The 24,486-nt window shown below is 43.2% G+C and overlaps 1 protein-coding gene and 1 long non-coding RNA gene across 3 annotated transcripts in view; one reads left to right on the top strand and one right to left on the bottom strand.

The window, feature by feature from the left end:
• LOC129506467 (uncharacterized) overlaps nucleotides 1–14,565 on the bottom strand; it is a 29,552-nt gene extending 14,987 nt beyond the window's left edge. For both annotated transcript variants that reach the window (XR_008663810.1, XR_008663809.1), the window contains exons 1-2: nucleotides 14,509–14,565; nucleotides 12,138–13,862 (exon numbers count right to left, since the gene is read on the bottom strand). This is a non-coding gene — a long non-coding RNA (uncharacterized LOC129506467). The remainder of the gene's footprint in view (nucleotides 1–12,137; nucleotides 13,863–14,508) is intronic.
• Nucleotides 14,566–14,669: 104 nt separating this feature from the next.
• Nucleotides 14,670–24,276, top strand: POLR2M (RNA polymerase II subunit M). Its single transcript, XM_055320235.1, has 4 exons — nucleotides 14,670–14,925; nucleotides 17,082–17,729; nucleotides 20,171–20,381; nucleotides 22,150–24,276. The coding sequence occupies exons 1-4, from the start codon at nucleotides 14,813–14,815 to the stop codon at nucleotides 22,291–22,293; spliced, it is 1,116 nt and encodes a 371-aa protein (XP_055176210.1). The 5' UTR covers nucleotides 14,670–14,812; the 3' UTR covers nucleotides 22,294–24,276.
• The last annotated feature ends 210 nt before the right edge of the window (nucleotides 24,277–24,486 follow it).

The raw sequence follows: 24,486 nt of genomic DNA, 5'->3' as shown, positions 1-24,486 counted from the left end.
ATGATTTACTCAGCCTTCCACTCCAGTATTGGAATTTTAGAAGTTGTCTTTACTTTTCTTAAGCAATCCTCTGATGAATCATCTTGTGTACATGCTGTCTTTATATACTTGCCTAATTAGTTTCTCAGGATAAATTCCTAGAAGAAGCATTGCTGGGCCGGGTCAAAAATTATACAGACTTAAGTCTTTTGGTATATATGGTCCAACTGGGCCTTGGAAATTTGCATCCATTTAAATTATAACAGGATGAGAATGAGGTTCCTGACCCCTTTGCCAACACTGGGAATGAGAAATGAAGGAGTGTATAAAGTTGCTTGCTTTAGGCAGACCTGTCCCGCAAACAGGCAGTGAAAAAAGTTCTTCAGGATATTGCCTTTGGATACCTGAGCTCAGGGTCGGTGCAGGTGTGAGCTGCAGGCCTGTAGGCGTCCCCAGGGCCCAGAGAGAACATGGGCAGCAAACAGGAAACAGGCCTGGGCTTAGAGTGAGTGAGTGGGCTTTCCCCAGGATCCTGGAATCACAGAAGGTCTGCTGCTCAGTCAGAAGCAAGAGACATCCATGAAGACAGAAAAAACTCAGGCCACATGACTGAAATGGGTTTGAGTCTGGGTAGGACCTGCCCCAGAGGGCAGATTTCGGGGGCCAGCCAGGAAAGAGGGACGTTTGGGAAGTGTTTGGAGTTGTATGACATGACCTGCCCTCCCCCCACTAGCGGGTGTACCAACCAAGACTGACTCCTGACCTGCTCCACCCTGGGAACCCTCTTCCTCCCCCGCAAATGCTCGCTTCCTGCTCCAGGAGCCTCAGGGTGGTCCCCTAAGGGCAAGGGGTGGGGTGGGGTATACGATGGCAAGGATTCCTTCCCGTCTGCATCAGACCACAGTACTCTTCTTGATAGCCACACTCAGACCCGGTTCGGTTCAACCAGCACATGCCAGTTGCCACAGGTCATGTGCTGGGGAGACAGGTCTGTGCCCGAGACCCTCACCTCCCAAAAATTATCCCCAATGAGTCTGGTTCCTCCTGAACTCTGCTGTCTCTGAATCCCAGGGCTACTTTTCCCAAGCCCCCTCTCACCCTCTTATCTCTTACATCTAATGACGGAGCATCACGTCCATTTCCTGTCTCTCTCATGAAGTGAGCTCCTTGGGGGTAATTTCCCATAAACAAGGGGATTCATTCCAAACCTCAATAATCTACAAATAGGAAGTATTCCAGAAAGAGCCCTGGCTGGGGAAATCTAGCAGAGCAAGAGTTATAGAGCTAGGCCCAGCATACATCCATCCACTAAATCTTTGCAACCACTCTGTGTGGAAGACATTACTAGTGCTGCTATTTTGTGGACAAGGAAACTGAAACTCAAAGAGAGATGCAAACTGTCTGAAACCACGCGGGCCTGATTCCAGAACACAGGTGGGAAGCCTGGAGTCAGTCTCTAGTCTGCCACTAAGTCACAATACCCGTTTGGTCAGGCCACTTCAGGCTTAGCACTCCCACTGGCAGTTTTGCCTAGAAATGGAATTACATCCCCTTCACAGGCTTGCTGTGCAGATCACGTGAGACCATGGAAAAATTTTCCAGCACCACACCAGAGACAAACAGTTGCTACCTGCCATTATTACTATAATTACTGGGAAGGAGGTGTTGCATCATGAATATTTGCAAATCTAGGGATCCTCTTACTGGACGGACTATTAGACTCAATGAGTACTAGTGAGTGGGACTGTGGCTGGATTAACAGGAGATTGAATAAACTGTAGTCTCCTTTTCCCCATATGAAAATTTGAGAATAACTCATTTGAATTTGTCAGAGAAGGGAAAGCCCAAAAGGAAGACTGGAGATGTGTTTCTAGAGTCCAGAGGCAAAAAGACCAGAGGAGACTGGAGGCTAAATTTTGAGGTAATCTGTTAAACAGGATTAGATCACTAATACATGGTGTAGAGTATAAATTGTTTTAGCACCATTTATTGAAAAGACTACCCATTTTCCACTAAACTGCTTTGGTACCATTGTTGAAAATCAATTGGTCATATTTGCATCAGTCTATTTTTGTATTCACTACTTTGTTATATTGATCTATTTGCCCATCTTATTCTAATAAGGCTTGAAGTCATGTGGCATAGGCACTCTGACTTTGTGCTTCAAAGCTGTTTTGCCTATTCTAAGTCCTTTGCACTTCCATATGAGTTTTACAGTCTGTCCATTTCTACCAAAGGCTGCTGGGACTTTGATTGGCATCGCACTGAACAGAGAGATCACCAAGAAGAACACCAAGACCTCAAAACTGAGTGGGGTGCATGGGTAGCTCAGGCTGTTTGAGCATCCGACTCTTGGTTTCAGCTCAGGTCTTGATCTCATGGGTCCTGGGATGGAGTCTTGTGTCATCAGGCTCTGTGCTCAGCAGGGAACCTGCTTAAGATTCTCTCTCCTTCTCTCCTCCTGCCCCTCCTCCCACTTGCAGTCTCTCCAATAAATAAATAAATCTTTGAAAAAAAGACCTTACTGCTGAGTGTCAGGCCAACTTGGAGCAACATCACAGCCTAGCTGGTAGTACTAGGTCAGGTCCTGAATGTTGGGACTACTTCTCCCTTCTTCAGTTGGGAAGGTACCAGGTAAAAATTTCCATAATGTAGTTTGATAAAAGTATAGTATAATCTTTGTGGAATTCTGAACAAAATATTGTAAGAAACATTAATTTGTGCCCAAGGGCCATAAAACTCATGTAATTTGAATGCAATAAAATATAAATAAATAGCAAACAGTTCTTAGGGGTTTTCTCTTAATTTTTCAACACATACTTTCGAGTTTTAACATATAGCATTTACAGCATTCACCTTCCTGAATTAGGGGTGGGAGGGGGTTAAGAAATAATTAGTAGGCAATTTTTTGGCCCTGGGACTTTTCTTGTAAATGTTTTCTTTGGCAGCCATACTCTTGAGAACAGGAAGTTACTCTCTTGTTACAGATTTAAGACTTTTCTGAGCCAAATAACAGAAAGCTGGATTAGTTCTGAAATGAAGAGGGAAAAAAAAACAACTTTAGGTTCTTGCTGGAGATTAATGACATCTTGCAAATATTTTAATTCTCTCCTTTCCTCTTAACTTGCCACCTCCTAAACAAAACACATTCAGCCTGAAAAAACTTAACTGGTCACTTTGTGGCCCAATCCTAAAATAAAATATCTTTATAGTACCCACGAATTTATTTAAACATTTTTGGGGGGCTGGGGAAGGAAATTAGGGCTGTCTCAAGTTAACCTTTTTTTGTCCCCAAATTCCCAATATGGAATTGAAAATAGAAAATATAGTCGTAAAGATGGTGTTTTTCCATGGTGATCATAAAGATTCATAATTGATTTTTTAAAATGACTTTTAATAGATAAAAATGTTATATATCAAGCTTTGTAAAAAAAATGACTATGTATTGTTTGAGATACTTACAAATAATTCTTTAGGAAATGTTCAAAATAACAGAATTACAACCTTTGACTATAGTACTTATTAGTCTGACTATAAAACAAGGCAAGTGGTTTCCTCCCAGAAAAGGCTGAGTCTTTTTGAGTTAAAATTAACCTTTTACACTTAATTCTAGAGGGGGGAAAAAACCAAAAACCTTGTAACTCAATGAAATTTATAATCTAGCAGGACATCAAGTCTATAAATTATCTGAGAATAATTTGTGCAGATTGTTTATTAAGATTTTATTGGAGAGACAGTACGAGGGAGGGACAAAAGGAGAGACTCTCCAGCAGATTCTCCACTAAGCGCAGAGCCCCGTGTGGGGCTTGATCCCAGGGCCCTGAGATCATGACCTGAGCCAAAAATAGAGTTGGATGCTTAACTGACTGAGCATCCAGGCGCCCCATTTGTGGGGCCTCTTAAAATCAGAAGACCCTAGGAAAACTGAGATTTGGAGGTAAAGAACATTTTATTACAAGTTATATATATTGGATTAGTGACCCAGACGTTTCTGTGGGATTAATTGTAATATCTCAGACAAGAAAAATGTTGGGCAAAATTTTTCATCTATTCTTTTGTGACACACCCAAACTCAAATGCTCTGGTGCCCAGGGTCTGCACAGAGGTGGAAAGGGTCTGGTGTAGGTTAACGAGGGTGAGTGGCTCATTGGAGGAAAGTTCACCCAGATGATAAGTACATGCCCAAGTTACTCAAATTCGTGATTTTGAGAAACTCTGTCCTGACAAAAAAAATCCATTTGTAGATTGGATGTGGCCACAGACCCACAATTTGCAACCCTTTATATTATCTAATGTTATTTTCTGTGCACGATAAAGAAAATACTTATTCCTTCAAAGCACCTTTTTCTCTCTTCTGCCTGAAATGATGTTCCTCCCACATCATTTATTATAGTTTGCTTTTCTTCTACTATTTTGACAACTTCAGGGTTTTTTTTAACCTTATAAACAATCTTAAATTACTCAGAGCTGTCATCCACTAGATATAAAAATTAAATTAAGCCCAAGAATTCTAGGTGACGGAAGACATTACCCAGTTCCATAAGATATGGGCAAGTATGGGAGTACAGCAAGGGTTGATAAAACCTGAAACGTCATCAATGTTGGATGAGTATTTATTTAAAGGGAGCTACCTGCTTCCTGGTTTACTGCATACCAAATATTTCTTCTCAACATTTATGAGCTTAAATAGATGCAGATGTTGCCAAAGAATGTATTATGACATTAATCATCCCAGAATCATATAATTTAAGCGTTGAAAGGCATCTTGGAGTTTGTCTGGTTTAATAACCTCATTTTAAATAGGAGAAAACAGAGACCCAGAGAAATTGGCCACAAAGCACAAAGTAAGTGGTACATAAACCCTCTCCCCCAAAAAACAGCTGAGGATTGACAACCACCCCTTCAATTCTCTGATCAGGATTACCTTTATTGTCCCATAGACTATGCTTGACTGTTCTCCAAATTTTTAGGAAGAAAAATCAAGGACTTTTTTTTTTTTTTAATAATTCTCTCGACTCTACATTCCATGGGCATCCCTTGTGCCCCCACTTCCCCTAGCTGAAACTTTTCAGAGCTGTGTTCTTGTTCGTGCAAGACAGAACATTAAAGGTGATCAGACACTCGATTCTGGCCAGGTCCAGTGGCAGGAGAGGGGTAGTCAGCTTTCTCTAATTCCATCCTCCTGCCAGTCACCAGTTTCTTTATTTCATAGCGTCTGATAGACATCAGACTCCAAAGAGTGTGACCCATGGTGTGCTGACGTTGTAGCAGTGGCCTGGTTCTTCTTTCCCTCCATGATGGATACGACTCTGAACTCCCTCCCCTATTAACACTTGAAAGGAAATTGTACCCTCTCACCCTTTCCTGACTTTGCAAATTACCTCCCTTACTGTTTCTATTTTCTGATAAACATACGTAGAAACCATCTTTCCTTGAGCACAAGAGAAGTGTAAACATACTTATCTGAGTGTATTTTTTAATGAAATAATCTTATAGCCATCTTTTGATACACAGTCAACTGTAAGTTTTATGAAAGATCTTTGACAAGGTCCATGTATATATAGGATGTCTGCTCTCCAGCACTGAATCTGAGCCAATTCCAAGCAAAGTTTGGTTTTGACATTGTCCCCTTTTGCCTGCTCTCCATATTCCCCAAATCCTGGATAGGAGGTCCTCTGGGATCTTCCTGCTATGTAAAGTCTGTTTTAATACTTTGTGATCTACTCTCCTCTCTGATTGCTAAAAAGTCTCTCAATTTCCTCTTTTATCCTATCAAATTCTACTCTGTTAGTGTAGGTTATCGCCTCAGCTAGCCCTTTTGTCAGACAGCCATTTGGAACCAGTTCATATTCATTTATAAATGGCTGATAGGCCACAACCCTTTTAGAAAAATCCATGGTCTCAAAGGAAGATCCTTGTTAGCCTAGTGATCTTATTGCTGGAATTCCAGTCAGTGTGTCAAAGGGAAGTGAAATAAGTTAAGGGGAGGGGAAGATATTTTAAATCAAGAGTCTGTCTTGCTTCTGACAATTTTCTTTCTCCTAAACTGAGAGGAGGGGCTTCAGCTACAATGGCTATATAGTCTGTACCAAGATTGGTATATATGATCTTACAAGAACACTTTTTTCTCATTCGTGAGTTTGTTCATATGAAAAATCACAGAAAGATGTTAATTGCAGTTAACCACATATCTAGCCAATAATCTTCACTAAATTTGTTAATTAAAAGTAAAATTACACGAAATTTTCGGGAATCGGACATTTAATTATTTTTCCCCTAAAATACCTCTTCCCACACCATCACAAAGATCATAAAACACTGGTGGCCAGAAATGGGAGATGTGTCACCAGATAACACTCAACCATGTGAAAGTCTGAAGAGAAAAGAATTCTTTCCCTTCAACTTGAACCTTATTTGGCTGGGATTTTCTCACCAGAGTCTTCCTATTTTTTTTCCATGGGCAACTGCCCCCTTGATTAATCCCATTTCCCTCAGTCTTAGTTTTTCTAAGCAGCTGAGCAAACAAAGATGCAGGCGTCCATTTTAACGTGCTTCCTCCCTCAAGCCCTCTGGGATGGGCCGTCTGTTCATCCTGTTCATAAACCAATGGCCTGAATGTGCTTGGAGAAAGCAGCAAGGATCTTCTGTCAGGATTAATTTTAATAGGCCACAGTCTGTTACCCGGGAACCACAGCCCTGGTAAATGGCTTTAAATTACTATTTGCTGATAAAGAGGGAGATAGGAGTTGAAAATTTGGTTCCTCATTTCAAACAGTTTGGATAACTAATGCAAGAATTTACTTTTAGTGTGGAGTACATGCACTTTACAGCCTAAACCCCTGGGTAGCTGAGGAAAACCTTTTGTTGCAGTGGGATCACAGTAAAATACAAAGAGGGGAAATGTGACATTTTGTAGTACAGAATTTTAGAGCTGGAAGGGAAATGAAAAATTTGTCTGTGCATTTCTCAGCATAAGGCTTCCGATGAAGCTTTCTGTGCAGAGAAACTTTATCCCTACAGATCCTTCCTCTGTTCTGTGTCCCTCTTTACCAGTTCCTTTCCTTTCCTTTCTTCACTCTGCTTTTCTCAGGCCCAGTTCCACTTCCCTGTTTCCTTATTTCTCTCTCCCAACTGGCCAGGATCCTGCCAGTTATTTGGGAAGGTCTGTGCTGAGGGACAAGTGGCAGGAGGTCCTAGCCCTCGTGTCTCCCTCTATAAAGCAGGGCTAGTCTCTGCCACTCTGCTCATCCAAGAAAGCGGTTTGGGGGCTTGGAAGGGCAGGTTTGGTAAATGGTACACAGATGCCAGCCATTATTGTTCAATGGAGTCTAAGATTTAGCATTCTTTATTAATTTTTCATTAGCTGCAGCTGCTATGGTTTGTTTGCAAGTTCAGCAGGTTCCATTCCCAAATGAACGCTTAAAAAAAAAAACAACTCAGAAGAAAATAGAAATAGAATTTGCTTCAAACTTGTTTACGACTCTTGGTTCCTATGTCTTCTCCACATGCCCAGCACACAGCAGGGGCAGAGCAAAGGCCAGCCCTCCCTCTCCTCCGTCATGGTGGACCCCTGATTTTCCTAACAGGTTGACACTATCGGGCTCTGTATCGGTCAGGGCTCCTCAGAGACACAGATGCAGTAGAGTGTGTGTGTGTGTGTGTGTAGATAATCATGGGAGGCAATTCCTTAAAATGAATCTGAGAGAGAGACACCTGGCTCAGGTGACACACAAAATTAATCATCACAGGTTTCTTTTTTGGTGACTACAGTTTCCAATGACCTTGGTTCAAATATCTGCCAATCCTCTCCTTTATATTTTCTTTTGGGACTGACCTCCCACTAACCATCACTCTGCTGCCCAAGTTCCTGCTGACAGGAGTTAGGCTACATTTTTCATTTATGCTTTCATCACAACCCACTGCCACAGTGACCACACACCACCGTCAATTCTAGGCAGAGAGACAGGCATGCTTCTGGGTGTTCCCTGCAGCACTCCCTGTGTGGACCCTCCAGTGATCCCAACATGGTGGTAGGACGATCTCTGTGAGCTGAGAGGCTCAACAAGCAAGGGAATTGGACATTTCTGGTTTTTGCTACATTGATATCAGTATTTCCTACATCAGTATTCCAAGTGAAGGAAGCAAAAGATTATTTTTTTCTAAGGAAGAAAGTTATACGACAGCAGTTAGAAGGAAAAGATAGACCAGGATAGGAAGACCTCTGAGGAGCTGTTACAGTAGTTCGCTCAAGGACTTGGACCAGAGGCAATTGAGGCAATGCTGGGTATGTGGCAAGGTGCTGAAAGAGGTATAAAGAGGGAGAAGTGTCCAGAGAAGAAGGTATTTAGGCTGTTAGGTTGAGGAAAAAGAATAGCTATGTATGAATACTTAGTTTCTGGCTTGGGCAAACTAAGTGGATGATGATGCCATCAAACAGGGAATTTTAAAAAGAAAGAGTGGGTAGGGGAAGGGAACAGAAGTTCAGCTTTGGAGAAGCTGAACCTGAGGAACCTTTGGGACATCCGTGTGGTAAGGTCCTTAGGGCTCTAATTCTGGCCCTAGAGCAAAAACTGCCAGAGCTGAAAATCCTGGAGAGATTGGTAGCATGGAATTTCCGTTAGGAGACAGTGGTCAATAAGTCAGAGGCAGCAAGGAGGAGAGAGACGGAGACCTGCTCCTTGGGCCTGACACCACGAGAGCGATCGTGGCACTGGTGAAAGTGGAAGAGATGGAGTCAGAGAGTACAGACAAGTCTTTCCGACAGCTTATCCTTGAACACAGAGAAGGGAATGGAAGATAGAGGGGTACTTTTAACAGTTTCGCTGGGGGTATAGCAGACATGCCATGCACCAGACTTATTTTCAGTGTACCACGGGAGAAGCTGTGACTTGTCAAATGAATACACTCACGTAACCATCACTACAATCAAGGTAATGAACATATCCATCACCCTGGAAGTTTCCTCCTGCCCCTTCATAATCCTTCCCTGCAGCCTCTCCCTGCCACCCCACATCATTAGGCACTCACTGATCTTTCAGTTACTAAAGCTTAGTTTGCATCTTTTAGAATTTTACGTAAATGGAATTGCACAGTATGTACTCTTCCTGGCTTCACTTAGTATAACTGAGGTTCACTGAGGTTTTTGCATGTATGATAGTACTCAATTGTACAGACATACTACAACGTGTTTATCCATTCACCTAGGGATGGACATCGGGTGGTCTCTAGTTTTCTCTTACAAATAAAGCTATCAACATTTATGTACAGGTCTTCAGAAAGACACATGCTTTCCTTTCTCTTGGGTAAGTACCTAGCAAAGGGTTATGCAGTAGGTTTTTTTTGTTTGTTTGTTTTTTGTTTTTATTTACTTATGATAGTCACAGAGAGAGAGAGAGAGAGAGAGAGAGAGAGGCAGAGACACAGGCAGAGGGAGAAGCAGGCTCCATGCACCGGGAGCACGACGTGGGATTCGATCCCGGGTCTCCAGGATCGCGCCCCGGGCCAAAGGCAGGCGCCAAACCGCTGCGCCACCCAGGGATCCCTATGCAGTAGGTTTTTACAAACTGCCAAATTGTTTTCCCCAGTGGTTGTGTTACTTTACATTCCCATTAGCAGTGTAAGTTCCAGTAGTCCCACATCCTTTCCAACACTTGGTACAGTCTAATTTCAGACATTCTGATAATTGTGTTGTAGTTATCTCATTGAATTTTTAATTTGCATTTTCTTAATGGCTAATAACACTGCTCACCTTTCATGTACTTATTTTTTCCTTTGTACACCTCTGGTGAAATGCGTGTTCCAATCTTTTACAACCTAACCTTAGAAGTGACACCCAGTCATTTTCACCATTTGTATGTGTATGTGTATGTGTGTGTGTGTGTATATATATATATATATATATTTTTTTTTTTTTTTTTTTTTTACCACATTGTCTTTGTTAGAAGTCAGGAAGTCCATCCACATTTAACAGGAAGGGATTACCATAGGGCAGGACCATTGGGAGTCCAGCCTAGAGGCTGCCTACAACAGATGGCTTCCCATTTCTCTTGGAGTAAAATTCAAACTCCATATCCTGGTCTACAAAGCTCTGCAAGATCTAGCCCCGACCTTTTGGTATTGAGACATGCTGAGCTCCTGCTCCTTTTAGAGCCTTAGCATTTATGTTTCCCTCTACTTGGGATGCTTTCCTGTCAGACTTTCCCATGGTTAATGCTCATCATTCAGGTCTCAGCTTATAAATTACCTCTTCAGAAAAACCAACCTCAGTCACCTCAATCAAGGTAGCCTCCTAATCACTCCACCTGTATTAATTCTCTATGTGGCACTTAGTACTATCTAATAGAATGTAAGTTTCAGCTTGGCAGACTTGTCTTATTCAACGTCATATCTCCAAAGCCTAGATCAGCATCTCATGCACGAGAAGTAATTATTTATTGAATGAACAAATGAATGAGATCTCCAAGGAGGCAAAATAGATGGGATCCAGATCATAGCTGGAGGGATTAACCTTGATCAATGCTCCTGTTATTACTGCTGTTCAACAAACCACCCTTTAACCTTAAAGTTTAAAAAAAAAAATGATTTAATTATGCCCTTGAATTTCATAAGTCAGGAATACAGAAAGAGCCTAGTGGGTATATCTCTACTCCACAATGTCTGGGGCCTCAGTTTGGGAGCCTGGAAGGCTGTTCCAGTCAGGAGCTAGAATCATTCAAAGGTTTGTTCACTCACATATCTGGTGGTTAATACTGCCTTCTGGCTGAAACCCCAGTTTAGGCTGACAAAATACCAAACCCCACACAAACTCAGGTTTCTGCATGGCTGACTTGCTTCCAAGAGTAAGAACCCCAAGAAAATTAGGCAGAAGCTGCATCAACTTTTACTATGAAGACTGAAAAAAATCACTTTTGCTCTAGTTATAAGCATGCCTAGATTCAAGGACAGGGAAGACCAACCCCATTTTTTTTTTTAAGATTTTATTTATTTATTCATGAGAGACACAGAGAGAGAGAGGCAGGCAGAGACTTAGGCAGAGAGAGAAGCAGGCTCCATGCAGGGAACCTGATGTGGGACTCGATCCTGGGACCGTGGGATCACGCCCTGAGCCGAAGGCAGATGCTCAACCGCTGAGCCACCCAGGCATCCCCAACCCCATTTGAGAGGAGGAGAGTTAAATTCACATAGTAAGCAGAACATGTGGGATGGGAAATAATTTTGCTGCCATTCTAGTGGACCTGACGCATACCATGGCCAGTTTTGTGGCCTAAAACCAGTGGGAGAAAACAGAGGAGCAGCCTGGAGAAGATTCTCAGGATCAGTGCTACTAATTTTACAATTGATTTGTAATTTTTATCTTCAACTACCTAAGGACTAATGGAAATCTTTCCCAGGTGTTTTTGTTTGTCCTTTTTTGAGCGAGCACACGTGAATGGGGCACGGGGGAAGAGAGGGAGAGGAGAGAATTTTAAGTAGGCTCCAGCACCCAGCACAGAGCTCCATGTGGGGCTTGATCTTAGGACCCTGAGATCATGACCTGAGCCAAAATCAAGAATCCAATGCTTAATGGACTGAGCCACCAGGTGCCCATTTTTGTCCTTTTAAATTGCATTCAAACAACACTCTTAGCAGTTTGGTGGCAATGGAATGGCTAAGTCATCCTGGCAACACTTCACATAATGATGAAACTGTCCTCTCCTTTAATTCTTCATTTTGACTTTTTTTCTTGCTAATAGCCAAATTCATTAGTTTACTCTGAGGATAATTAATACTCTGAAGATTAGTCCAAGTACCACTGGATAAGTGATTTATTTAAAGATGTCATCTATTTATTCATGAGAGACACAGACACAGGCAGAGGGAGAAGCAGACTCCATGTAGGGAGCCCGACATGGGACTCGATCCTGGGACCCTAGGATCACACCCTGGGCCAAAGGCGGCACTAAACCGCTGAGCCACTGCGGCTGCCCAACAATTGGAATTCTTTAGCAGAGATTAGGGATTGTTGGTTTGTGGGCTCCATTTCTTTTCAAGTATTTGCCTGGCTCTGGCTGGAGACCGTTAAAACCAATGTCATTCACGGTTTCCTTCTTTGTTAAATTTCTCCATTTTATATCATTTCTCCCCAGACACTGCTGTTAAAATCTGTGTTCTAAACTTACCTTTCATTTGTTTGTTTGATGGTTATAAAAGAACACTTTGTCTCTTTTCATTCTGAAGTGCAAACAGCCCGCTTTTGTTTTAGGGTGATGTTTTCTCACTTGCCAAACCTCTTGGTTACTGATGAGAACTAGACTGTGCATCGGTGCTGTTAGAAATTCAGATTTGTATTAGGACATCTTGAAGTTCTAAGCTATGTTGTATAAAAGATTCTATCACATACCACTGAGAATTCACAATCACTATGGTTGATACATAAAAAGCTTAAGATTTGTATATACGAAAGAGATATTTCATTAAGAGGAGCATGAGAGGAAGGCTATGAGAAAAATTGAGATAGAGGCAGATTCCATCAACTAATACCTGTGATATACATTAGAAGAGACAGAAAAGTACAAACATTAACTCCCTGAGAGAATTCCCGGACTTCACAATTTTGTTAGAAAGGAAAAAGAAATCACCATGCATAAGACAATTGGAGAAGCAGAATATGCTTCAGAGACTGAGGTTTGAGCTCTAAGAGGTATAGTTATGTTCAAGAGAAAGAGCAATTTGGGGTTGGAATAATGTAGAAAGGCTTAGGGGGAAGATGAAGCTTGAATTTAGATTTATAAGAGGCTAAAGGAGAATGGTAGGGGGCAAAATTCTGAGTCTTGAGAGAAAGGCATCCTTGCCTGGAGGACACCAGTGGCCCAGGACCAGGAGGGTTCACTACCGTGGGGTTAATAAAGGCCTCCAGCTGTGGCTCAGGGTTAGGTTGAGGGAGGCTTTGGGGGAGCTTGCCGGCAGACAACTCCCTGACTCCAAGGTCTTACTCAAGTATCTGCTATATAGCTGGGCTGGAGCAGGTTCTTTTTTTTTTTTTTTAATTTTTAAAATTATTTATTTATTCATGAGAGACACAGAGAGGCAGAGACACAGGCAGAGGGAGTAGCAGGCTCCATGCTGGGAGCCCGACGTGGGACTCGATCCAGGGTCTCCAGGATCACAGGCAGTGCTAAACGGCTGCGCCACCGGGGCTGCCCTGGAGCAGGTTCTTGAGGTCTTTGCAAGCAGGGCTTATGTTGAGAATTTGGATACTTTACTCTGATCAGAATGGACTAGCTTGGGACAATACAGAAATGGCTTCAACTGTATCCCTGGAGTAGTTTCAGATTTTATCTTAGAGCCTCTATCTGATTGGGAGGGAACAGCTCTATTTATTACAGCACTATACACAGGATTGAGAAAATTAAAGATTTTCCATATCAGAGAATGGGGGGAGGTGGTGCTGGAGGTTACAGGGGTGCCCAAACCCCCCAACTGTTACGTGTTATGACTCTTGCACGCTTTTCCTAGTTTTGCTTTGGGATACAGCTCTGGTAGCTGAGCTGTAAAGACAAAGTCAGAGCGACCTGGGATGCTTCTTACACTGCTCTACTCTTAAGATTCTTAACAACCTGAAAAGAAAAGAAAAAAAAAAAACTTTCAACAGTTTTAAACATTTGGAAATAGGCGGAAAAAAAGATTCTCCAAACGGGTGTGGTAGAAAGAGTAGCTGGACATTGGAGTGAAATCTGGTGCGGCCACTTAACTAGTTTTGTGCCCTGGGAATACCTCATTGATTCTGCGCCTCTGCCTTCCCACGGGCGAGTTGGGCAGTTAGGAAGGATCGGTTTCAGGCTGACGTGTCCCGCACCTGCACCTGCCACCATCACCTCCGGCGGATTTTGGAGGGGCCTGGGTACCTGCGGGGCGGGCCGGGGGGGGGGGGGGGGGGGGGGGAGGGGGAACAGGTAGAGGCGTCGGGGATTGTTCCGAGCTGGGAGCTGCACTGAACCAGAGGGCGCAAGCCAGACACCAAACGTCTTACGCAAAGGAAGAAATAAATGTCCTGCTCCGAATGCCACTGAGTCCCACTAAGAAACGCTGATAGTCACGAAAAATCCCTCCAACTTAGTTTGAGGACCTCACTAAGCCCTGGCCGCCTGGGCCCCGTCCGGCACACTCCCCGGCTTCACCAAGGGCGAGTTTCCACTTCCATCCCACTTCTCAGAAGGCACCTGCCGGGGGCGCCTTCTTTTTTCTTTTTTAAAAGATACTTATTCATGAGAAACAGAGAGAGAATGGGGCAGAGACACAGGCAGAGGGAGAAGCAGGCTCCCTGCAGGGAGCCCGACGCGGGACTCGATCCGGGGTCCCCAGGGTCACGCCCCGGGCCGAAGGCGGCGCTCACCCGCTGGGCCACCCGGGCTGCCCCTCTTACTGCTGTTTCACCATTACCTGACTAATGTCCGCCTCCCTCCACCCCTCGGTGAGCTCCACAACGGCAGGAGTCGTGGACACGTGTTGGGGGGTCACAGTGGCGCTACAGGCAACACTTTTTGAACAAACCTGAAGAGCCGAGCCGACGAGCCGCGAAGAGACCCCCGGCCCCCAGCGCCAGCGCGCCCCGCCCCCTCGGCTTACGTAACGTCCGCCCCTCCCCGCTCCTCCCAGCGCCCCCTTCCCCTCGCCTGTGTTTGTTTCCGGTGTTTCAATAAAGCTCGATTCGGCTCGAAGAGGCCCCGCTCTTCCGGGAAAATGGCGGCTCCCGCTCGTACCTCGGAGTCCACGCCGGCGGCGGATCCGGCGCCAGCAGCGGGGGCTGCCGAGGGAGCCGAGTGCCCGCCGCCCCGCCAGCCGCAGCCCCCGCAGAATGTCCTCGCTGGCCCGCGGCTTCGAGCCCCAAGTTCCCGAGGACTTGGGGCGGCGGAGTTTGGCGGAGCTGCGGGAGATGTTGAAGCGCCAGGAGAGACTTTTGCGCAACGAGTAAGCTGGGGTCCCGCCGAGTCCCCGCCAGGCTTCTTCGGTCGGGGCTCCCTGGGCCGCGTCGGGTTCCCTTCCCTCCGTCAGACGCGGGCGGTGCCGGCGGCGAGCGGACGGCCCCCCGCCGCACAGCCGGCCGCGCCATGGCTGGCTGCCGAACGGCCGGCTGCTGGAGTCTCCTCAGCTGTTCCCTGAGCCCTCCTTGGTGCTAATGACCTCGCTACCCCCGCGGCTCCCTGAAGGGAGGGGCCGTGGCCTAAATCCCTTTGTACCTCCGCCTCCCTCGCCGCCGGGCCCGGGCCCGGGCCCAGGACACCCGGTCAGTTCCATCTCTCGCTCCGGTTCCTGCGGGAGCTGTAGGAAGGAGAGGGAGTGTCTGGAGCGCTGCATTAGGCAGGAAATGTTTGTCCCCTCCAGCTGGCCGACTGCCCTTTAGCAGGTGAACAACATAATGAGAGTGGGTTTTTTTGTTTTTTTTTTTTGTTTGTTTTTTTAAAGGAAGCTTCATTTAGCAGATTGGTGCTGGATGGTTTTGGAGGAATCCGAGGCAGGCGACAGCTGGAGGTTATTTTCAGAGAAGTTCCCAGCAAGGGGGACTGTAGAAGAGTAGTTGTCGGATTGGGAAAACTCCGACCAGGCGTGGATAATCGGGGTAGGTAGTTGAAAGGGATGGCTGAAGTTTCCAGCCTGTAGAGAGGCCCACTGGTAAGAACAGGAAAATTGGGGAAGAGCTCCGAGGTTGAGTTTCCTCGGGGGGGTGCCGAGTCGAACAGAGAGTTAGTTAGATGTACTCAGAAGATAGAGTTAGGGGGACCCCTGGGTGGCGCCGCGGTTGAGCTCCTGCCTTCGGCCCAGGGCGTGACCCCGGAGACCCGGGATCGAGCCCCACGTCCGGCTCCCTGCATGGAGCCTGCTTCTCCCTCTGCCTGTGTCCCTCCCTCCCTCCCTCTCCTCTCTCTCCTCTCTCCTCTCTCTGTGTCTCTCGTGAATAAATAAAATCCTGGGGAGGTGGGGGAAAGCTAGAGTAGTGGTCATGAGGATCCGGAGAGAGAAGGCTGAGGACATGTAGGAATCTCAGCTGGAGAGGGATTCAGTGTTGTAATTGTGGGAAGGAATGTAATGTGAGAGAATAGAGAGCCAGAGGTGTAATCTGTCTTCCCTCCATTTCTAATAGAGATAAAAAAAAAAAAAAAAAAAGAGAGAGAATCTGAAAAGGAATTTCTGTCACTCAGCAAAAGGGACAAATGACCATTTGGGAGCTTTCGAGTAGGTTCAAGTACTTTGTGAGAATGGTTTTTTAAATCTATAGCAGCGAGTTAACCTTTTGGTCTCAGGACCCCCTTTATACTGTTAAGACTTAGGGAGCGTCCCAAGGAGCTCTTGTTTTACAAGACATCTACTGATGTTTTACAAAACATCTACTTACAAAACATCTACTGGTGTTTATTGGTGTGTTAGGAATTACAGGTGAGAGGGGCACTTGGGTGGCATCATCGGTTAAGCGTTGGATTCTTGGTTTTGGCTCAGGTCGGGATCTCGGTGGGGAGATCAAGCCTGGCGTCGGCTCCAGGAGTCTGCTTGAGATTTTCTCTCCCTCTGCCTTTTCCCGTTTGTGGTCTTGTGCTCACTCTCTTCCTAAAAATAAATAAATTAGAGAAAAAAGTAATTACAGGTGAGAGATCTTTAAAACACAAGAATACACAGTGATTAGCCATCAGAGCAGTATCACGTGGCCTCTGGAAAACTCCATTATACCCATATGAGAAAAGGAGCATGGAAATGGCAAATAATGGTTTAGTAGTATTATGAAAATAATTTTGACCATGCAGACCCATCCATGTCCCCTCCTTAGGAAGGCCTTGGACATCACACTTTAAAAACTGCGAGTTTTTGGGGTGTATTATAGGATATTATATGCTTAAAATACTTTTGCTGAAATTCTAATTAGATGAGGAATACTTATTTCTGCATCCTGTATTTTTAGAGTATGTAGATAATGCCTTTTACTTTATTCCTGTTTTGAGGCAGTAGGAAATCAGATTTTTGGCATAAAGATAGATTTTTTTTTCCCCTTTGAGGATAATGCTTTTGTCTTTGTATCTCAAGTTTAAAAACATGATTCTAACAAATACATGTGTGTTTTTTTCCCCATTTAACAGAAAATTCATTTGCAAATTGCCCGACAAAGGTAAAAAGATCTTAGACTCTGTTGCCAAACTGAAAGCTGCCATTGCAGAATGTGAAGAAGTTAGAAGAAAAAGTGAACTGTTTCATCCTGTTAGTTTAGACTGTGAGCTAAAGCAAAAAGCAATTGCAGTTGTTGATGTGGACACAGATAAGGCCCAGAATTCTGACCAGGTACTTGATACTTCATCACTAGTTTGTGGCTCTTCCTCTGTAAGTAACATCAAGTCATCTCAAACAACCTCACAGCAACAGGGACTTGTACATCCTTTTGGTGAAAGTTATGAAGAAGCTCCAGAGGTGGAGTACACAGTGAATAGGTGCCCAGCCTCCAGCAGCAGAGCCTGTGCACCTTCCTCTTCCGAAGCTAATGTGCATCTCCCTCAACATCGGGTTTCACGTCCAGCAGAAGATAATTCTAGCAGCTCTTACAACCTGTTTATTGATAAGTTACAAAGGATCACAATTGTGGACCCGGGTGAAGGGCACTCAGAAGAGAGCAGGAGTGCTGAAAACTTGGCAAGGCTCCGTAGTGGGGCACAGAAGAAGCCTCATTACATGGAAGTGCTAGAAATTCGAGCCAAAAACCCAGTGCCCCCAGCACATAAATTTAAAACTAATGTGTAAGTACTATCAGAAACAGGCCGGTCACAGAAATGTACTATTTGTTAAACTTAAAAAAAAAAAAAAAAGAAAAGAAAAAAGGAAGAATGCTTTCAGTTCAGTGGACTTTGTGTGGGACCTCCTTATAGTTAGGAAAGAGCATACTTTGGAAACAGCCTGGCCAGAGTGGAGGATTCATGGTGAAAAATACTTTAGGTTTTTAGCCAAATAATTGAATAGGTTTCACATAGCAGGTGAAGTATTAAATTTCAGGATGCTTAGCCAACATTTGATAGTAAACCCAGAGTTGAGAATTTATTGTGACTATTTTCCACAACAATTGTTATGCAGCTCCCCCTTTGATTAGACTGTAAGCTAAGGGGAAAGAAGCTGATGGACTTGTCATCAAAACATATTTGTATGCTCACTATATGTAAGCAGCTGGTGCTGAGGTGACACAGAAGTAAAGGTCCTGCTCCTCAGGAGTTCAGGGTCTAGATGAAAACCCAAGGCTTCCACACTTGGAAGAACTTTGAACTAGACCATAACAACTTGAGGGGGGAAGGTAGCTGAGAAGGGGTTAAAGACACAAAAACATTTGAGGCAGGAGGGGCAAACCTTGCTTCTGACTTCCTAGCCATAGTTTTGTTACTGAGATCTGCAGAAAAAGAGAAGCTCTTTGAAGAAAAAAGGATGTTACTTCCTTGTGTGCAGATGTAACATTCATCTCAGGGAGTAGCCACTGGTATCCTACCTGTCTGACTTTAGCAAGGTGTAACATCATATACAAAGTGGAATCACTACTGCCTGCCTTTGAAAATCTGAAAACCTCTAGTTAGAAATACCTAAAACTTTCAAAGAACTATAGAACTATTACAAAAAAACTTTCAAGTTCAACCCTGCCATTTTTTTAACTTGAAAACATTTTATTTACTTCTGTATAAAAACCAGGATTATAGAACATTAATTTTTAGTGAGGAACAAAAAGTAATCTTTGTACTCTTTCTAAGTAATCTCTCATCTTGTGTTCAGGAGGTACATTTCCTTACCTCCAGAAAGCTGGAAAACCTAAAGCATCATGTAGTCAGTGGATACACTGATTGTGGTAGTGTGGTCATTTAGCTGGAAGTCAGAGTGGGGAGAGCCAGATGCTTCTTGTCAGAGCAGATCAGGAAAGGCTGGGCCTGGATGAGTCTGTTAGACACGTGTTTGTCGAGGGATTCCAAGTATGAGCAGTTTTTGGCTCTTTTTCTGCTCCTCCTTTGGCCTCCTCCATGCCATTCTGGCTCTATGTACCGCCTGGATGCTGGTGGCTGCCCCTCATCTCCCCCTAGCTTCGGTCTTTATAGAACTTCAGATTTGCGTGGCCAGTTACCAATGAAACCTAGCCCTGTGGGTGTTTTGTGGCACCTTAGATTTATACATAGCATAGAACTTTTACTTCTTCCCATGCTTTCTCCTGTATTCCCTAAATTCATAGTGTCAGCACTGTTTTTTTCCCTAAGGTGTCTTGCTTTTGTCTCCTCTCTATCTGCCAGCCGTAAAGACTTACATAATATATTTCATTGACCTTTATCTCTGATCATTCTTATTTTTGTCCTCCTGTCAAAATGAAGGCTCTTATCCCTCTCATGGACTATAACTGGCATGTTTTGGATTCTAGTCTTAACTCCAGCAGTCCATCCTCTCCACTGCAGTCAGAGTGAAATTTGTACAATGCAAATCTGAACCTATTATATAGAACAGAACTCTTGGCTGAGGACTGGGCCTGGTCTACTTCCAGCCTTACCTTGCTGCCTTTCCTGGCCACCCCACCCCCTGAACACCCTTTGTGCAGCACCATGTTGGCCCTCACTCCCTGTTGGGATGCCTTTTCCCCTCATTGACACAGTGAGCATTTATTATTCCAAGACTCCTCAAAATTCACTTTCTTAAAGCTTTTCTGACAGCCCACCCCCCCCCCCGTCTCCCAATAAAACTGGTCATTTACTTTATGTTGCACTGTGCCAACATGTATAGTATGTATACCACCTCTATGTATGGTATTATCCAGGTGGTATTGTGTTGCACAGAAACTGTCCATAAGTTTTTTTCCCTTTACTGGACAGCATACCCCTTCACAAATGTTTTTTGAATGAAAAGATGGAAAGATGGCTTCAGTTAAAGTGTAAGGTTGGAGGAGTGAAGGAAAATGCAAAGAACTTACCAGTCTACCTATTTGTTAAAACAGTGGATTGTCACGTTACTCTCCAAAAAGGTGCTAATTTACATACTGGTTTTGAAGTAAGTATGTTTAGAAACAGGATTTTTGCCTACATATATAAATACTGGTAAACTCCTTACTATTATCTTTTTAGGAGAATTCACTGCTAAGGTTGAAGGCCACTTCTGTGTGGGAATGTTGTAAATGTGTGTCTATAAAAAGAAAGTAGTCCGCTGATACAAATTTCCCCTCCTTCAGATTACCTTCGCAACATAATGATGAATCTGCATCTAGCCATTGGCAGAGAAGAGGGTCTCCCCTTTCCTCAGAAGAGAGGCGGCTCAGGGATAAGCAGCATCTCGATGACATCACAGCAGCTCGCCTTCTACCACTTCACCATATGCCCACCCAGCTGCTCTCCATAGAAGAATCTTTGGCACTTCAGAAACAGCAGAAACAGAGTTATGAGGTATTTAGAGCTCTAAATGTTTCTTGTCTGTGTGTTGGATGCTGCTAAGTCAGAATTTACTCTGGAAAGTTCAGAAAGGATAGGACTCGATAGAAGGGAGTAGGTGCTTGAGAAATGGTTGGCTAATGCCAGTAGCTTTTAGATGTGAGCCTCTAGTTCTCTGAGAGTCTTGATGCAGCTGGAGATGCTCACAGCTAGGTGCGACAGCTGAGTGGTTTTTGCCAGAAAATACGGGGAGGAGACTACTGCAAAATTCCCCAGTCTCTTAAAGCCCATGCTGTCAGGCTAGCAGAAGCCTTGCTTCTCTGTCTTCTACCTTGGAAACGCCATGCAAGAGGTTCTCGGTGGTAGAAGCTAACCAAGAATCAGGGAGAACTTTCCGGGTTTCTGTCTCTTGCCGGACAGGGAAGAGCGTAATGTTGGGAGAATACTGTGGTTTTATCAACATGTTCAGACAGTAAACTTAAAAGCATGATCTGTAAGCCCCTGTGAAGACAGAAGAATCGCCTACCTATGGTGACTTAATTTCCTACAGCACTTTCTTCAAATATCTGGGACTTCTGCCCAGGACTCTAAGCATGTATATGGACAGTTTGTGCACAGAGTAATGAGATGGGAGGAAATAGTTGTGCAGACTGGAGGGAGAATAGAAAGCATCTAATATCCTTAGATAGTAAGAGTTTGAACCTCCAGGAAAATAGCAGCCTAACTTCCTAGCATTGCTTCGCTAGATCTTAATCAGGCACTAGACACTATTCAAGACAAAATGAGGCTGTTTTTCAGCCTTGACTTTTTACAAAAATTCATTTGGCATGGATTGGCATTTTCAAGGCATTCCTTTTTAGCCATTTTTCTTCCTCACGTATTAGAGTATTATCGCCTACTTACAACTACACCCTTGGGGAATTGTTTTCTAAATTGTTTATATGATCTTAAGTGCCTGCCCAATTTAGCTTGAATTTGGTTCCTTTGAAACTGGTTTCCTTGGCAGAGTGGTAATAGCTCCCATTTCAGTTCTGCCTACCCAGAATATTCATGGCCCGAGGGGAAGGACGGGGAGAGGGTCAAGTTGTAGGGGCAGAAGCAGGAGAAAAGTGAAGAGCCAGATTAAAAATTGCGCTGCCCCTGCCATCAGTCAGAGGTTGTGCCCTTGGGTGTCTTATGAGCACGTTGCCTGTGTCTGAAATTTATGTGGACTTTGTGTTGCATAGTAACTTTCATGGGAACTTAATTTGGAGAGGGGATAGTTAGCTTTTTAGAAGTATTGGTTTCTTGATTTTGTTTTTTTCATTGTGCAACTGAAATGTAAATCTCAAGCCTAAAAGCCATGATTTCATCTAGGAAAGAAGATTCTTTGTTGGAGAATCAGGACAGCATTAGTGATTTTTGGCATTTGATAGTTCAAACTGCTGTGTGAGTGTGTATGTACACATGCATGTATCCACATACTTAAAAATCTTTTCATATTTGCAACTGTTGCAGTGTTAAACCTGTTACTCAGTTTGCCATGGAGAAGTGGGGTAATCAGTGCACTACTGTCTGTCTGAGTGGAAATCTGACCATAGCGGTGGTGGGCTAGTAGCTCTCACCAGCATTGCCCCCCTGTATGTGTGGTAGGCACAACCTCAGACTTGCACACTGCTAGAGAGCGCTGAGGGGAGTGGTATGCCCCTTTATTTCCAGTGTTCTTTAAGTGACTCCCTGTTGGAAAAATGGTAGGGAAAAAGATGTGAATGTGTAACTTTTTGCTTTGATTTTTGTTTTAAAGGAGATGCAAGCCAAACTCGCGGCACAAAAATTAGCTGAAAGACTGAATATTAAGATGCAGAGCTATAATCCAGAAGGGGAGACTTCGAGGAAGTATCGAGAAGTAAGGGATGAAGATGATCAGTCCTCTGATGATGAATTCTGAAGATGGGCAGTGGAATCATCACCTTAATGTCTGCCTGTTGAGATATCATGATCTTACGTCAGACTTTTTACCAAGTATCAAGATCAGAGTCACATTGTTGAGGGGAGTTTTACAAAGTTACACAAAGGTAGCTATAAAAATAGCCCAGTGTGTCTTTCAGAAGATGACTTTCATGTGCTTAGAAAGTTTAAAATTTGAATATTATGTTTAATCATATTGTATTAAAGTTTTGCAGTATGTTGTGTGTTGGTCTGATATTTTAGTACTTAGTAGGCACAGTATTTTTTTCCTCTAAGTCAAATGAGGCAGGTAACTCCTCTTCCTTATTCTTATCTCAGTGGAATAGCATTTATTACATGTCTTTCAGTGAAATATTTGGTTGCCCCAGGCATCACCTAAGATGAATTAGGAAGATAAAGTTCCCTCCTCTTTTGAGTAATGAAGGGAGCAGTCTAGAGAATTTTGTGCATGTTTGCATGGGGTTATTGAGGTATTGGACACATGCGAAGTACCTAGGAAGACACTCCTAGAAAATTCTTAAATATTTGTCTCCTTCCGTCTTCCCTTAGGAAGAATGCTATCTTTCTTCTGATTAGGAATAAGGAGTACTTTTAGTTGATGCTGGAGCTTGGATGATCTTTAGATGATCAGATTTGCCTGGAGTAACACGAGTTGGAGGGAAAGTCTAGGGTGACTGTTGTAGGTGCAGGGAGTAGCTATTCTTAGGCTTGACCTGACTTGAGGTCATTACTCTCAGAGCTGACAGGTTCATTTTGGTAAGGAAACCATTTTTTTTTTTAAAGCTACAATTGGATTGTCAATATATTGCCCCCTCCCCCGCCCAAAGAGGCATATATAGGCTACAGAAATCTCAATCTCTTATGTTATTTGTGTTTATGTAATTTTAAAGGATTATGTAGTCATTATCAGACTTCTTTAATATGTTGGAGACTTCAAACAGTGTTGAATAATAAAATATTAATTAGAGCAACTTTACAATGTTAATGGTGGTATTTTACTGGTGCTTAATTAAATTTATCTTACTTTAAAAGAGACTTTCATATATCAAATTTTCCTGCAAACACATTTAGGAGTGAGAAGAAGGGCTCAGTTCTCTAGCATGAACTTCCAAGAGCAGCTACAGCTTTCTATGCCCCTGCCACCCCAGCCCCCCCACCCCCCCATGTAAAGATATACTGAGCTAACAAATTAATTATTTGTACTTTTAAAAACTGATAGTAAATGTATTTCACAACATAAAATTATTCCTTAGAGGATAAAAGGATACATTCTGGAAAGCCAAGTAATATGGAAGGGCTCAAATGCATGTACACATGGTCCCTTGTAGTCGGATCACCCAGAGAACACCTGTATTAAGGTTTGGGTATATGTACTTCACATATTTTTTGTTTCTATTTTCAATAATGCAATCATACTATATATTGTTTCATAGCCTGCTCTATGTGTCCTAAACATTTTCCCATAATAGATAATTTGCATTTTAGATAGCTACAGAATATTCTATTTAATGGGTGTGCCAGAACTTTTAAAATCAACTTATTGTTTAATAATTTGTTAGTTACAGTGTAAACTGTAAACAACAATGAGATTAACATCTTAAAGTCACGTTTGTCCAAAAAATTATTTCTGGAAGATAGCCTTCTAGAAGTGAAATCGCTAGTTGGAAGTATAGGTAAGTTTTTGAGATTCTCGATAGACCTCACCCACCACAAAGATGGAGTCCCTTTATATTCCTCCTAGCAATATTGAACTCCTGAACTGAAAATTGCTATTCAAAGTGTTTGCAAATCAGTTACAAGAAAGGATTATTTTTTAAATTTATATTTCTTTGATTGCTTAATGATGTTTTTTCCTGTTTATTGATCACTTAATGTTCATTCTTTTGAGCGTTGCTTATTCATATTTTAACTATTTTCTTGGAGAGTGCTGTTTTTATTGGTCTATAAATTCTTGATGAATTAAGATGTCCGGCTTTTGTCATATGTTCTTATTTTAGTGTGTTACTTTCTTTTTAATACAGTTTGTGGTGTTTCGGTGTAGAAGTTTTCTTTAGAAGACTACTTTTGTTATGCCTGAGCATGCCTTCCCTACTCCCAAGATGGATATGTATTCATCCTTATTTTCTTCTACTACTTTTTTAAAAATTCCATTTTATACTTACATTTAATTCAA

This window comes from Nyctereutes procyonoides, unplaced genomic scaffold (genome assembly GCF_905146905.1).
Source record: "Nyctereutes procyonoides isolate TBG_1078 unplaced genomic scaffold, NYPRO_anot_genome, whole genome shotgun sequence".
NCBI classification, from domain to species: Eukaryota; Metazoa; Chordata; class Mammalia; order Carnivora; family Canidae; genus Nyctereutes; species Nyctereutes procyonoides.
This window is presented reverse-complemented; position numbering and strand designations above follow the sequence as displayed.

Excerpts from the sequence above, each read along its gene's own strand:
- POLR2M (XM_055320235.1), top strand. The coding sequence starts at position 14,813 with ATGTCCTCGCTGGCCCGCGGCTTCGAGCCCCAAGTTCCCGAGGACTTG. Across the intron at positions 17,730-20,170 it reads CATAAATTTAAAACTAATGT|ATTACCTTCGCAACATAATG; the intron begins GTAAGTACTATC and ends CCCCTCCTTCAG. Across the intron at positions 20,382-22,149 it reads AGCAGAAACAGAGTTATGAG|GAGATGCAAGCCAAACTCGC; the intron begins GTATTTAGAGCT and ends TTTGTTTTAAAG.